Source organism: Rattus norvegicus, chromosome 8 (assembly GCF_021556685.1).
Source record: "Rattus norvegicus strain SHRSP/BbbUtx chromosome 8, alternate assembly SHRSP_T2T, whole genome shotgun sequence".
NCBI lineage: Eukaryota > Metazoa > Chordata > Mammalia > Rodentia > Muridae > Rattus > Rattus norvegicus.
This window is the reverse complement of record NC_141541.1, coordinates 45,986,285-45,999,467: the sequence shown is the minus strand read 5'-3', so window position 1 is coordinate 45,999,467 and position 13,183 is coordinate 45,986,285. Positions and strand designations below refer to the sequence as shown.

Below are 13,183 nucleotides of genomic sequence, written 5' to 3'. Positions count from 1 at the left end.
TAAAGACATATGAAGACATATAGATATTTCTTTTCCACATTCTTGGCATGGAGAAACTGCTGGTGATTTTCCCCAAGCACTGGGTTTCTCATATGTGTGTGTATATATATCCCCAGAGTGAGAACCTTCAGGACTGCAAAACAAGTCATAAAAACTGGTAGCTCCAGCTGTTGTCTGAGTCCTAATTCCTAGGACTCGGCATTTCCATGATGTCATGCCAAGCCACGTAAGACAGGGCTTTATAATGGCAATAAAACATATGCTTACATTCCATTTATGTGCAGACATACATCCTGCAGTCAGGGGGTTACATTCTGTTGATATACACACATGTATCCTTGTCTAAGTGCAGCCATGTGTCAGCATAATCACAGCTTTTAGCAAACATATGTCTGGCATACTTCATGGTTATTTTGAACAAGCAATCTTTGGTTACAGAAGCAGGAGCAGTGGTTGACATTTTGACCGTTGTTGTGATAAACAACACTTTCCTTATAACTGAGCAGAAGGAGTTCTTAACATTCCTTAACTTTCCATCTACACTTGGGCCCATGGAGCTTTCAGTCTAGAGAAAATTTTGTTTCATAAATCTATTGAACACAGTGAGTTAAACTTAAAATATAATGTTCGCCATCACATAGTGAACTTACAGTCATAATCTATCCAATGAAGACATAGCAAGTCCCTATATTCACAAATATGCCCTCAATTCCATGAGGGGAAAACCTAGTGTAGGTTCCCTTTATCATGAATGATGAAAGTTACTGTTTCAGTGCAGCAGAATTACAATAGACTTTTTACTTCCTCTTAATGAAACTGCTTTAAGATGATGAAATAGACAAAATTTGAAAGGGCATTCACATCATCTCCTGACTTCAGGCTTATGGGAAGCAAAAAAGTCTTTAAATTGAAATCTCCTTTAAATCATACCAGAGGTTTACTAAGTGAAGAAGTGAGACACTGTCTCTGAGATAGCCACATAAAACTTGTAAATGTAACAAACCACAGTAGTAATTGAGATGTTGGGGGAGGGTGTGGAAACGGGAGGGTGGATGGGAGAACACCCTTATAGAAGAAGGAGAGGGGGATGGGATAGGGGGCTTTTGTCTGGGAAATCAGGAAAGGGAATAACATTTGAAATATAAGTTTAAAAAATCCAATAAAAAATGATGTAGCCATGTGGACAGATACTTGCCAAGAATGAAAAAGGGTCAGGATATGACGCCCCCACACACAGACTAAAAAATAATAAAATAAATATATACAGGTAAAAAAATTCTTGACTTTTACATTTCTAAGTACAATATTATTTGGTGGTTTTTAGATAAATCTTCATGATTTCTAAGGATAGAGAAAACTGTACTGATAGATAGATACACAAATATGCTTGTTCAGTCTTCAATACTGAGAAAGATAAATATGATTTTGGAAAATTACAGTAAACTATTCTCTCTTCCTTAAAAAATGGGTTAATCATCATTCACTGTTTTCACTTCTGAAATTTCCTCAATAATTAATTTAGTTTCAAATAATTTTGATTCAACACTATTTTCAAAATATTGTTTTGAAATATTTGTTTTTTTAGTTGTTCAAATTATTAGTTTACAAAATTTTGGGGAAAACTCAGAGCCATAGGAATGTAAACAAATGTTCTAACGATGAACTACTTCTCCGGTCTTCTCACTAGTCGTAAACATCATATTTCTTAGCAAATACATTCATAAAAAGTACACATTCTACTTAGGTAAAAGAATTCTCTTCAAAACTTTTCTCAGTGCAATGTGGACATCCTTATTCCTTATACTGTAGATGAAAGGATTCAGCATTGGACCCACAATGGTATAAAAAATGGTAGAGATTTTCTCTTCATCTACAGGTGCACTAGAAGGCTTAAAATACATGAAGGCTACAGCTCCGAAGAAAAGAGAAACAGCTGCTACATGGGAGCCACAGGTACTGAAGGCTTTTGAGCGACCTTCTGCAGAATGGATGCTGAGGATGTTGGAAAGGATCAAGGTGTAAGAAACAAAGAGAGTCAATGTAGGTATTATTACATTGACACCCACAAAAATGAAAACCACCAGCTCATTGCTGGAGGTGCTTGTGCAGGAGAGTTTCCTGAGAGGTGGTACATCACACATATAGTGATTGATGATGTTGCCATCACAGAAGGTCATGTTTAAAACACTACCTGTATGGGCCATGGCACCAACAAACCCCATTACATACACCGCCACAATCATCAAGTGGCAGACCTGATGGGACATGGTGACCTGGTAAAGCAGGGGCTTACAGATGGCAGCATATCTGTCATAGGCCATCGCTGTCAAAATATAGCATTCATCAATAATAAAGAAGGCAAAGAAAAAGAGCTGAATCATGCACTCAGCATGAGAGATGATGTTCTGCTTCACAAAACCCACCAGCATTCTGGGGGTTATGACAGAGGAGTAGCAGAGATCTGTGAAGGAGAGGTTGAAGAGAAAGTAGTACATGGCGGTGTGCAGGTGAGGACTCAAAACAATCAGAACAATCAAGCCCAGGTTCCCCACCACAGAGACCACATAGATTCCCAAGAAGAGGAAGAAGAGAGGCAGCTGGAGCTCCGGCTTCTGTGTGAGGCCCAGCAGGATAAATTCTTTCACTGAAGAGACATTTCCTAAAGTCATTCTTCCTTAGGTTGGATCTGCAAGAACAGTAAAAGTTGTAACCTGAACACAACCCTCTTCAGCCTATAACATTAAAGAAAGACTAAGAACCAGAATACGATAACTTCAAGATCGCCCTTCTTTGTTCCTTTGCCTCCCACATTTTATGGAACTTAATGTGCAGATAAATATATGAAAGGCAATTTCGTAGGGAATAATTTTCATGGAAGCAATGATTATTATTGTCTCTGTAGCATCTCATTTCTACATCTACCTTGACAATCTACCTTCTACTTAAAGCTCAGTGGTAATCACAAAAGAGAAGGGACAAACTACATCAAAGACTCACTGGGTCTCTCTCATAATTAGTTTCAGGGAATGAAATTCATGCATCCAATTCAACACTTACCTTTGTTCATGAGAACAGCGCAAGGGACCTTACTGAGTCTATACTCTCACAGAAGGGCCAGTGCACATACCATGGATGAACTGTAAAGGTATAGAGTTCAGAGGAAACAAAACCTATTCTGTTGTTCCTGGGTTTGGCTCTTTGGTGGTGAGGGAACTAAATTTGAAGCGGGGAATCTAGAGTCCTCATTCCTCCAGGTTCTAAGAAGCCATGAGTCTCAATCATGATTTCTGCTGCAGATGTTTACCAGAATGCCTTTTCTATCACAGAGGTTAATAGACAGCAACTACTGATGTCATGAGAGCCATCTGACACTGACCTAGGAGGCTTTTAAGAGTTTTTCATCTTAAAGACCTCATTAAAAATTGAAAGGCTTATGCTTGCCAAGTGTTTTCCCAAGAGATCAGGCTTTGTTGCTATGTAACTTACAAATTAGTTCAATAGTAATGACATTGGCTTATTAGAGGTATACAATTTTCTTTTATTGTTTGTGAATTTTATACACGTATACAATGGGTTATAATGAAGTTTATCCCTGATGTCTTTCCCTCAAATTCTCTCCCATCCTTTTACCACTACTCACCCTTTAATTCATTTGTTCATTTCCATTTTTAACCCCCTGAGTTCACTCAGAACTTCTTGTATGTACACATATATGTGGATCATAAACTTGAGAGTAGGTAGCTTCTCAGCGGCTGCATCCTTGAAACTGACCCTGTTTTTCAAGTTATCTATAAACTGCCAATAGTTTTCAGATACAGGTAGAATTCATGATCAGGTTATCCCTTTCATGTTGATGTTTTTCAGGCTTGATTTTACTCAGTTCTTATGCATATTTTTGTTAACACTGAATTCTTTGAGATATACTGAAAATTTTGTTATAATGTAATCATCTGTGACCTCTGGCTCTTACAATCTTTCCACCCCTACTTTTCTAATGATTTCTGAGACTTGGGTGATTTGGAGAAGACTGAGCACTCCCAGTCTCTAATTCAATACCCATTGACTGGCTATAGATATCTAGGTTAATCTCAATTTACTGCTAAAAAGAGCATCTTTGATGATGGTTGGCAAATATGGTAATCTATCAGTATGTGTACCGAGATCAATGCTGTGTCTACAGAAAAGAAATAGTGGTGTGTTCCTTCCTAGGACCTATGATTCATCTAGCCTCAATAGTTGGCCCCAAAACCATGTCTGTATAGCAAGGCTTAAAACAATTCATAAGTGGTTGGTTACTTCTAAAACTTATTGTCAATATTGTGCCAGTGGGTATATTCTGCCCTGTCAAGCCATTACTGAAGCTACTTTTATTCATACTTCAGTAAAATAAACGGTTATTTTTTTTCCTGTGATAGCATATTTAGAGTTTTAACTCTATAAAACAGGATAATACCAGGTTCATCTTCCAACTGGTTATATAAGACAAGACCAACTTTAAAAAATGTCACATACTGCTATATCTTTTAATAACATGGATGGGTTGAAAAATTGCTGTGAGGAAAGGAATAATTTCTCACCAACCTTTGAATCATGCTGATAGAAAAAAGTGCTTATGATGAGTTTATATAATACACATAGAAATATCATATCATTCTTTTCAGCTCTCCATGTTTAAATTGGTAGTTTAGAGGTTCAGATTGTAAGTGGATGAGCATGAGCGATGTCCATTGTTTTTATGTATGAAATTAGCAAAGATTTAAGCAGAAATGAAAGTACAAAAAAGGAAATATGTAGACATGGGATTTTTATTTCTTAATAACTGTAGACAATAAGCTACTAGGGAGATACCAGCTTTCTTTCTCCACATTATGACTTGATTGTATGGTGTTTTCTGCAATAGAGTCCAATCATCAAGTTTGGAGGTAACCAGCAGCAGATGCAATAGCCTATAATTCAGGGGGTGGGGGGGTCTTTCGGACGTTAAATGGCAAACAAGTCCATTCCTGGTTGGGGTTTTAACTTGAGTTCCTATGATGTCTAAGAGGAACATTCTTTCCCAAATGTAGGGCAACTCCATTTAACTATTTATATGTGAGTATAGGAAGTTTGTATATTAGTAGATTTACACAGGAGTCGCTCAAAGTTTAATGTTAATTAACTATTCTGAAATTCATTCCTCTACTCTGCCATTCTGTCTATTGTCACACCCTAACCTTCCTGCTTCCTTATTCCTCAGTCTTCACATAACCCAGGCTCCAGCTTTACATACTTTTAATTACTGCCACTTTGTCCACTCTCCAAATAGAAAAGCATGAAAAACTGTCTCACATGACCGGGACTCCCCACACTTTCACTCACTAAATAAAATCTTATGTGCTTCTTTATAATGTTTTCTTTCATATCCTACATATTTCTTAATGTTACATCTATAATGTAAAGGGGATGCTGGCTGTTTTCTTCCGAGCAACTTATAAAGCACTTAGGCAATTAAGCTTGACATATGCATGGGGTGCTCTATAAATACATGTAGAAGAATGAAAAAATGAGTATTTCTTCCCAGCCCTCAAAGACTACAAACTGGATAAAACACAGTATTTTTTTCACAGTCAAAGATTTATAGAGTGCATATGTTATTATTTATAGATGTGGACAATGGCCACATCTATAAGGGATGTAGAGCCATAGCTATTTATCAAAGGCCACCAAAGTGAACTCCAGATAAGAGTTACTAAGCTCAGAAGTGAGAAAAGGTGAAAAGAGAGGAAGAAAGAAAGAAAGAAAGAAAGAGAGAAAGAAAGAAAGAAGTCCTATAGCTTTCATCTCTGAATTTCACCTTAAATTTCTTGAAATGCTAACAATATCCAATGTCTTTACTCATACACCTGTAACATGGACTCAGATCGGTAGAACATTTGTCACAGTAAATTATAACGAGCTCTAAAATGCCAAAATCAATCTTCAATTTCTTTTGAGATGCCATTGGGAGTCATGAATTTTTTTCCGCTTTAGTCACAAAAATTGAAACAACTTTAGTGTTTACAAAGATTAACATGTCCACGGAATAACAAAAAAATTGTCTAGCCCTGTAGCAAGAACTAGGTTGAATTTCAGAGGGAATTAAAATAGGCGGTGACTGAGAAGAAAACTGGGAGAAAGAAAGCTGGAAAGAAAGGATAAGAGACCAAGATCAAGGGGGAAGAAAAGAGGAAAAAACAAAGAAAGTTTTCTGAATTAAGATTAATGCTGTGAAAAGTTTTGATTAACAAAATATATAAAGGAGACATTAAAGTGAGTATTCAGCAAGATTTCCCATTAAAGGGAAACAAGGAAACAGAAGCAAAAATTTTCCAAGACACTCTCCTAAGGGCTGACTAAGTTGTGGTGTTGTTGCAAGATGTTACAAAGATGAAATTTTGGTGAGATTTTTACATTTAATCCTGAACAACTGGACTTGAAAGTACAAGTTTGAAGTAGGAAAATGTCCAAAAAGTCTAAATAAATTCGAAACAACTGTCAGAGCATGAGAACAATCGCAGGTCGTTTCTCTAGATAACAAAACAGTATTGGTAAAGATTACTTAGTTAAAAATAAAAGTAAATAAATTTGGCAAAAAAGGAGAAAAGAATTGGATAGCTCACATTGCAGGGTTTTTGTTTTTTTGTTTTTTGTTTTTTGTTTTTACTTAAGATAAAAGGAAAACAACCTCTGCTAAAATGAATCTCAATTATTTCTGATTCTCCAAAATTACTAAATGACCAAAAATTCATTACGGGATACTTGAAATTAACTCCACAGAATTAGTATTATTTGGGGTCCCAGTGATCAGGACTTGGTGATTCATTATTTTCCATAGAAAATGTTAAGAACTTTTCTATAGGTTAGTTTTATTTTTCTTATCTTTTTACTCACTTCTCTAGTCTAGTATCGTGCAAGATGACTCCTGCACTGTGTATGATAGTAGGAGTTCTTAGGACTACCTAAATGTCTCTTTATTCAGTGATACTAATAAGAAGACCTTATTGTCAGTGTGCTAAGTGAAACCAATAATACTCTTGGTAATAAGTCTGTGATGTTTGGTGTGGGTCAGTCTATGGGACCACTTTTATTTTATTTTATTTTATTTTATTTTATTTTATTTTTAACTTGAGTATTTCTTATTTACATTTCGAGTGTTACTCCCTTTCCCGGTTTACGGGCCAACATCCCCCTAATCCCTCCCCGTCCCCTTCTTTATGGGTGTTCCCCTCCCCATCCTCCCCCCATTGCCGCCCTCCACCCTATGGGACCACTTTGGTCAACAATTTAACAAGCTATAACCCACTTTCTGGAATTATGTTAGGAAAGTTCTACAGTACTAGGGTTCCACAAAGCATTTCAAAACTCCTTTAGTACTGGTTGCCTTCTTGTTTGAAATTATCTGCTACCACCTCAGGCTCTTATGATCTTTCTGTCCCCTAAACTGTGAACGTCCCTGAAACTGAGGGAGAGGCATGATATCAGCTTCCCATTTATTGTCAAGCAACCAAGTCTCTTACTCTCTGTATGTTAATCAGAACAGAGTCTCTATATCAGTTGTCATCTATTATAAGATGCTTTTTTTGATGTGGGTTGATAAATGCATTGAACTAAGGGTACAGCAATAACTTACTAAGAATGAGTTTTACATACGTTAACAGGATAATAATAGTATCTAATTCCCCATGGTACTAAAACTTACCCAGTCACAGGTTCTTTTCTCTACTAACAGTGTCACCTATACCAAAACCTGCATTGTAAAAAGGACAGTCTGTTGATCACACATTGTTAAGCAAGCTAATATGACCAATGTAAAGAATGTCCGTAGATGCCTATTTCTCACCTGTACTAAAATCAGTTGCAACCCCATCAAAGAATATGGTAGAAGACCTGAAAGTCTTATAGAAAACTATGGAGACAATAGTTTAAGACATAAACATACGCAAAGTGTTTCTGAGAAGATTTCAACAACTAGGAATATAATAGAAAAATTGATTTGCATAGTATTAAAAAGTTTCTACACTAGAAAAAAGCAGTAATTAGAGTAGATAGCTAACCAATTAGAAAAATATTTTAGTAGCTATGTGTTGTATGGTGGATCAAGATCTGGGATATGTAAAAAATTAAATAAAAAATAAATACCTGACACCAAACAAAAGAGTTAGTAGCAAAGCTAATAAAATGTTCGAAGAGTTGACAAATAGCAAAGTAATAACATACAGTAAACAGTTTCAAAAGTTCAAAAATAAGTAGTAACCAAAGAAAAGCATGTAGGCTCTGCAGTGAGATTCCATCTCACCTCATTCAAAATGGCAACCACCAAGCAAACAGGCAACATTAATGCTGAGGAAGGTATGAATTAAAAGGAATTTTTCTGTACTGCTGGTGGGAGAATAAATTCTTTTAGACAACATAAAAATCAGTATAGATGTTTCTCAAGGTACCAGAAATAGAATTACTATATGACCCAGCTCTATCACTTTTTAGTAATCACACAAAACTCCCAAGTCAACATTTATAGAGAAAATTTTTATGTAAATGATCATCTATGTATATTTATATTCATGAAATAATTTTCAGGCCCTCAATGTGTTATGCAGAGGCATTATGAACAGAAAAGTAAATAAGACTCCATCCCTCATATAGGAGGAGTTACAAGAAATTAAACAGCTGTGTATAAAACAGTGTTTATTGAAAACCAAATCCACATTATCTACTTAGATATGGCCAACTGTAGCACAATGATTCTACAAGGAATGAAACAATGGTCTCAGAGATGCTCAAGAACATGCAACTTTTAAAAAATGTAAGTAAATAATGGAAACTACCTAGTTGTTAAACAACCAGAGAATAGATAAAGATGAAGTTTATATACACAGCGGATTTTTTCAACCATATGGAATATTGAAATTATGTCATTTGTAGGAAACTGGATTCATCTCATGGAGATATTACTAAGTAAATTAAACAAGCCTAAGTCAGAAAAACATCATGTGTTTTCTATTCTGTGTGAGTGCAAGATGTTATCAGTAAATAAAATTACCAAGGACAGTTTCCTGCAATGCAAATTGTTTTTGTTTATATTGTAAATGATCACTTTTCTTAAAATAGTATAAACTAGGCTCTTTTTTTCCCCATTGATTTGTCTATTTATTACTCAGCTGTAGCACAGCCACCCCCAATCCTCCCAGTACCCCCTCCCTCACACTGCTTCTCCCCTCATTCCCACTCCCCTTCTCTGAGAAGAGGGAGCAGCCACTCCCCCTCGGTCCCCCTACCAGCCCTGGCACATCAAGTCACTGCACGACTAGGCACAACCTTTTTGATTGAGGCCAGACAATGCTGCCCAGTTAGATGAACAGGATACATAGGCAAGCAACAGAGACAGGAATAGCTCCTGCTGCATTTGTTGGGAGACTTGTGTGAAAAGCAAGCTACATATGTGAAGGGTGGAAAGGGAAGGAGGTCTCAGTCTACCCCATGTATTATCTTTGGTTGAGGGTTCAGTCTCTGGGACACCAAAGGTTCAGGTGAGTTAACTCTGCTGACCTTCCTGTGGATTTCCTATCCCACTAGGTCCCTCAATCCTTCTGCCCACTTCTTCCACAGGATTCCCTGAGCTCGAGCAAATGTTTGACTGTGGGTCTCTGTAGCTCTTTCTGTCTGCTACTGGGTAGAGCCACTCAGAGCAGAATTTCTAGCTACTCTGCAATGATAACAGAATATCATTAGTAGTGTCAGGGACTGGGTTGTTGGTTTCTAATTTCTTGAGTTCTACAGATTTGGGTATTAACCCTCCGTCCGATGTACGATTGGTGAAGATACTTTCTCAATCTATAGGCTGCCATTTTTCCTAATAACAGTGTCTTTTATCTTAAGAAGCTTGTCCATTTCAAAATGTTCCATTTATTTACTGCTGTTGTTGGAAACTGAGCCATTGGTGTTCTGTTCAAGACGTTGTCTCCTGTACCAGTGTGTTAAAGGCTATTGCCCACTGTTTTTTTTTAGACTTACGGTACCTGTTTTTACAATTAATCCACTTGGAATTGAGTTTCATGCAGTGATAAAACTGATCTGTTTCCATTCTTTTACATGCTGACGTCCAGTTAGTCCAGCACCATTTGCTGAAGATGCTGTCTTTGTTCCATTGTATGGTTTTGCCTTCTTTGTCAAAAATCAAATTTTCAGAGGTGTATGGGTTTATTTCAGGATCTTTGACTCAGTTCAATTAATAATCATGTCTGTTTATAACCAGTACCATGCAGTTTTTATTACTACTTCTCTGTAGTACAGCTTGAGGTCATGGATGGTGATACCTCTAGAAGTTCGTTTATTGGTCAGGATTGTTTAGTTATCCTGGGTTTGTAGCTTTTCCATATGAAGTTGTTAACTGTTCTTTCAAGTTCAGTAAAGAACTGTGTTGCTATTTTTATGAGAACTGTAGGTTGCTGTTGGTCATATGGCCATTTTCGCTAGGTAAAGCCTACCCATCCATGAGCATGGGAGATCTCTCCATCTTCTGATATATTCCTCAAGTTTCTTTAGACACTTGAAATTCATGGAGTACATGTATTTCACTTTTTGGTTAAAGTTTAACAAGATATTTTGTACTATTTGTAGCTATTGTAAAGGGTGCTGTTTCCTTTCTTTCTTTGTCAGCCAGTTTATAGATAAAGAAGAGCTACGGATACAGTTAATACTGTATCCAGCCACTTTACCGAAGGTATCTGTAAGAGTGTCTGGTAGAATTTATGGGGTTGCTTATGTATACTATAATATCATCTGTGAATAGCAATACTTTGACTTTGTCTCTTTCAATTTGAATCACCTTGGTGAGCTTTAGTTGTCTTATTGGTCTAGCTTGAACTTCAAGTTCTATATTAAATAGATAGAGAAGGAGAGTTCACACCATTGTCCTATTTGTGATTTTAGTGTTTTGCTTTAATTTTCTCTCCATTTAATCTAATGTTGTTATTGGCTTGAGATACACACACACACACACACACACACACACACACACATACATATATATATATATGTGTATATATATATATATATATATATATATATCTTTTCTTATTTTCAGCTATGCCTCTTGAATCCAAGAGTTCTCCAAATCTATTAAAATCTATAAAGGGGTGCTGGATGTACTGAAAGGCTTTTTCAACATCTAGTGAGATAATCAATGTGATTTTTTTTCTTTTAGTTTAGTTTTAAAGGAAAAATGTAGCTCTACATGGCAGCATGAGTTTAATCCCAGTACAGACATTTTCCTAAGCCTTAGGAGCTCTAAGTTCCCGAAAGACTTGCTGCATTCCCCTTTAGCACTGACTAACTATGAGAGCTCCACACCCATGGAGAGTCATAAGATTCTGGAGGATGTGAGTCACAGGCTGATGTAACTGTGTACAGCAAAGGATTTTCGGTAAAGGTCAAGTGGGTGTAACAGCTCAGCAGGTAAAGGCTTTTGCCGCCAAGCCTCATGACCTCAGATTGATCATCTGGTGAAACTAGAGAACTGACTCCACATTTTGTCCACTGCTCTCCATGTGCATATCATGGCACAGGAACACCACAAACTACATAAAATGTAAAATGCTGAAATGCTAAGAGAAGATTCCTATGGTAGGAGCCTCCTACACCTGAGACTTCCAACCCCGAAAAGGAGGGGGTAGAGAGTGAGGATGCACAGTGCACACAGGTCAGGACAAGGCCATGTTACTGAAGCCTCCATGAGCGGTGGGCAAGCTCTGGGGCACTCTGAGGGACAAGAGGAGCTTCTGCAGTTTGTAGAGTTACAGGGTCCCATGTTCTCCCATGATTTGCCCCCTGCTGCAGGGAGAAGCCAACACCAGAAGCCTCCAGCTCCCAGCCCTGCTTTCAACATGTAGGTGAATCCAGAAGAGGTTGGAATTCCCTGGATCTAAGTCTCAGGTGGTTGTGAGCCACCTGACCTGGGTGCTAGAGACTGAACTCAAGTCTTCTGCAAGAGCGGCAAACACCTGTGAGCTGCCTGGCCCAGCCAGGGCTATGAAATGGGATTTATTGTCATACTGAACAAGCCCAACAACAGTTTAGGTCCCTAAAAGCCACATAAAACTGGATGCAATAGTGTCTGTCATCCAGCATTTCCCACAGGGAGATAAGAGCCTAAAGTAGACAGTCTCTAGGATTAGGGGGAAGGGCTAGCCTAGCATACACAGCCATGGATGAGAGGTAGAAAGTGAGAACCTATGCTCAGGTTGTCCCTGACTTTACACGGGCACCATGGTATATACAGGGACACGTGAGCACTTGTACTCACAGAAACACCATACAGACATAGGTGAAAAAAGAAATAAAGACAAACAATATTGAAAATACAATATACTGGGGCTGGAGAGCTGACTCAGTGGTTAAGCTCTTCCAGAGGAGCTGAGTTCAATTCCCAGCAACCACATTGTGTCTCATAACCATTTCTAATCTCATCTAATATCCTCTACTGCTGTGTCTGAAAACAGGGAGAGTGTACTCATATGGACAGAATAAATAGTTTTTTTTAATCCTTTTCTAAAAAAAAAAACTCTTCTATGACACATGATCATTGTGTGATTCCAAATGTCGCTAAGTCAGTAAAGTCTTATTGCTACCTGGTCCACCAGTCATGTTAGCCTTGGTAGTAGAATGGCAAAGTTGAAGAGTTGCTGGCCATAGTGGCCAGGCAACCTAGAAAAGTTACCATTTGCAGAGAAGGCTGTGTTGTATCATAGTCCTCTACCCCACACTGCTACCTCATCCCTATGAATAGAGCAAAAGAACAGGTGAGGAATGTTCCAGGTTTCTTTCCTCTTTGATTGCATTATTAACCCAGTCCCTGTGCTACATGTAGCCTTGTCAAATCCTCTGTCCCATCCCTAAGTCCTCATACCTGTCAGATAAGACAGGGATCTTGCTTTGGGGGAAGCTCTGGTCCCTCTCTGTCCTAAGAGGCTCTGAGCCATTTCTGAAAGAGAATCATCTGAGGATTGAGGGAAGGTGCGAGGAAGATGGTACTCTTCTTCTGGTGCCTCTAGTAGGAGCAGCCCACACTTGGGCCCAGCTCCCACTATCAGAAAAAGGCAGAAGGCTCTGGTCTTTACACAGCTCTCTGGCTGGATGAACAGTACATTTCTCCAGTCTTTCTTGCAGA

General features: G+C 38.0%; 1 protein-coding gene across 1 annotated transcript; it reads right to left on the bottom strand.

Moving 5' to 3' along the window:
- Nucleotides 1–1,736: 1,736 nt before the first annotated feature.
- Or8b101d (olfactory receptor family 8 subfamily B member 101D) lies at nt 1,737–2,669 on the bottom strand. Its single transcript, NM_001000488.1, is given in 1 exon segment — nt 1,737–2,669. A coding segment is annotated over 1 exon segment (933 nt).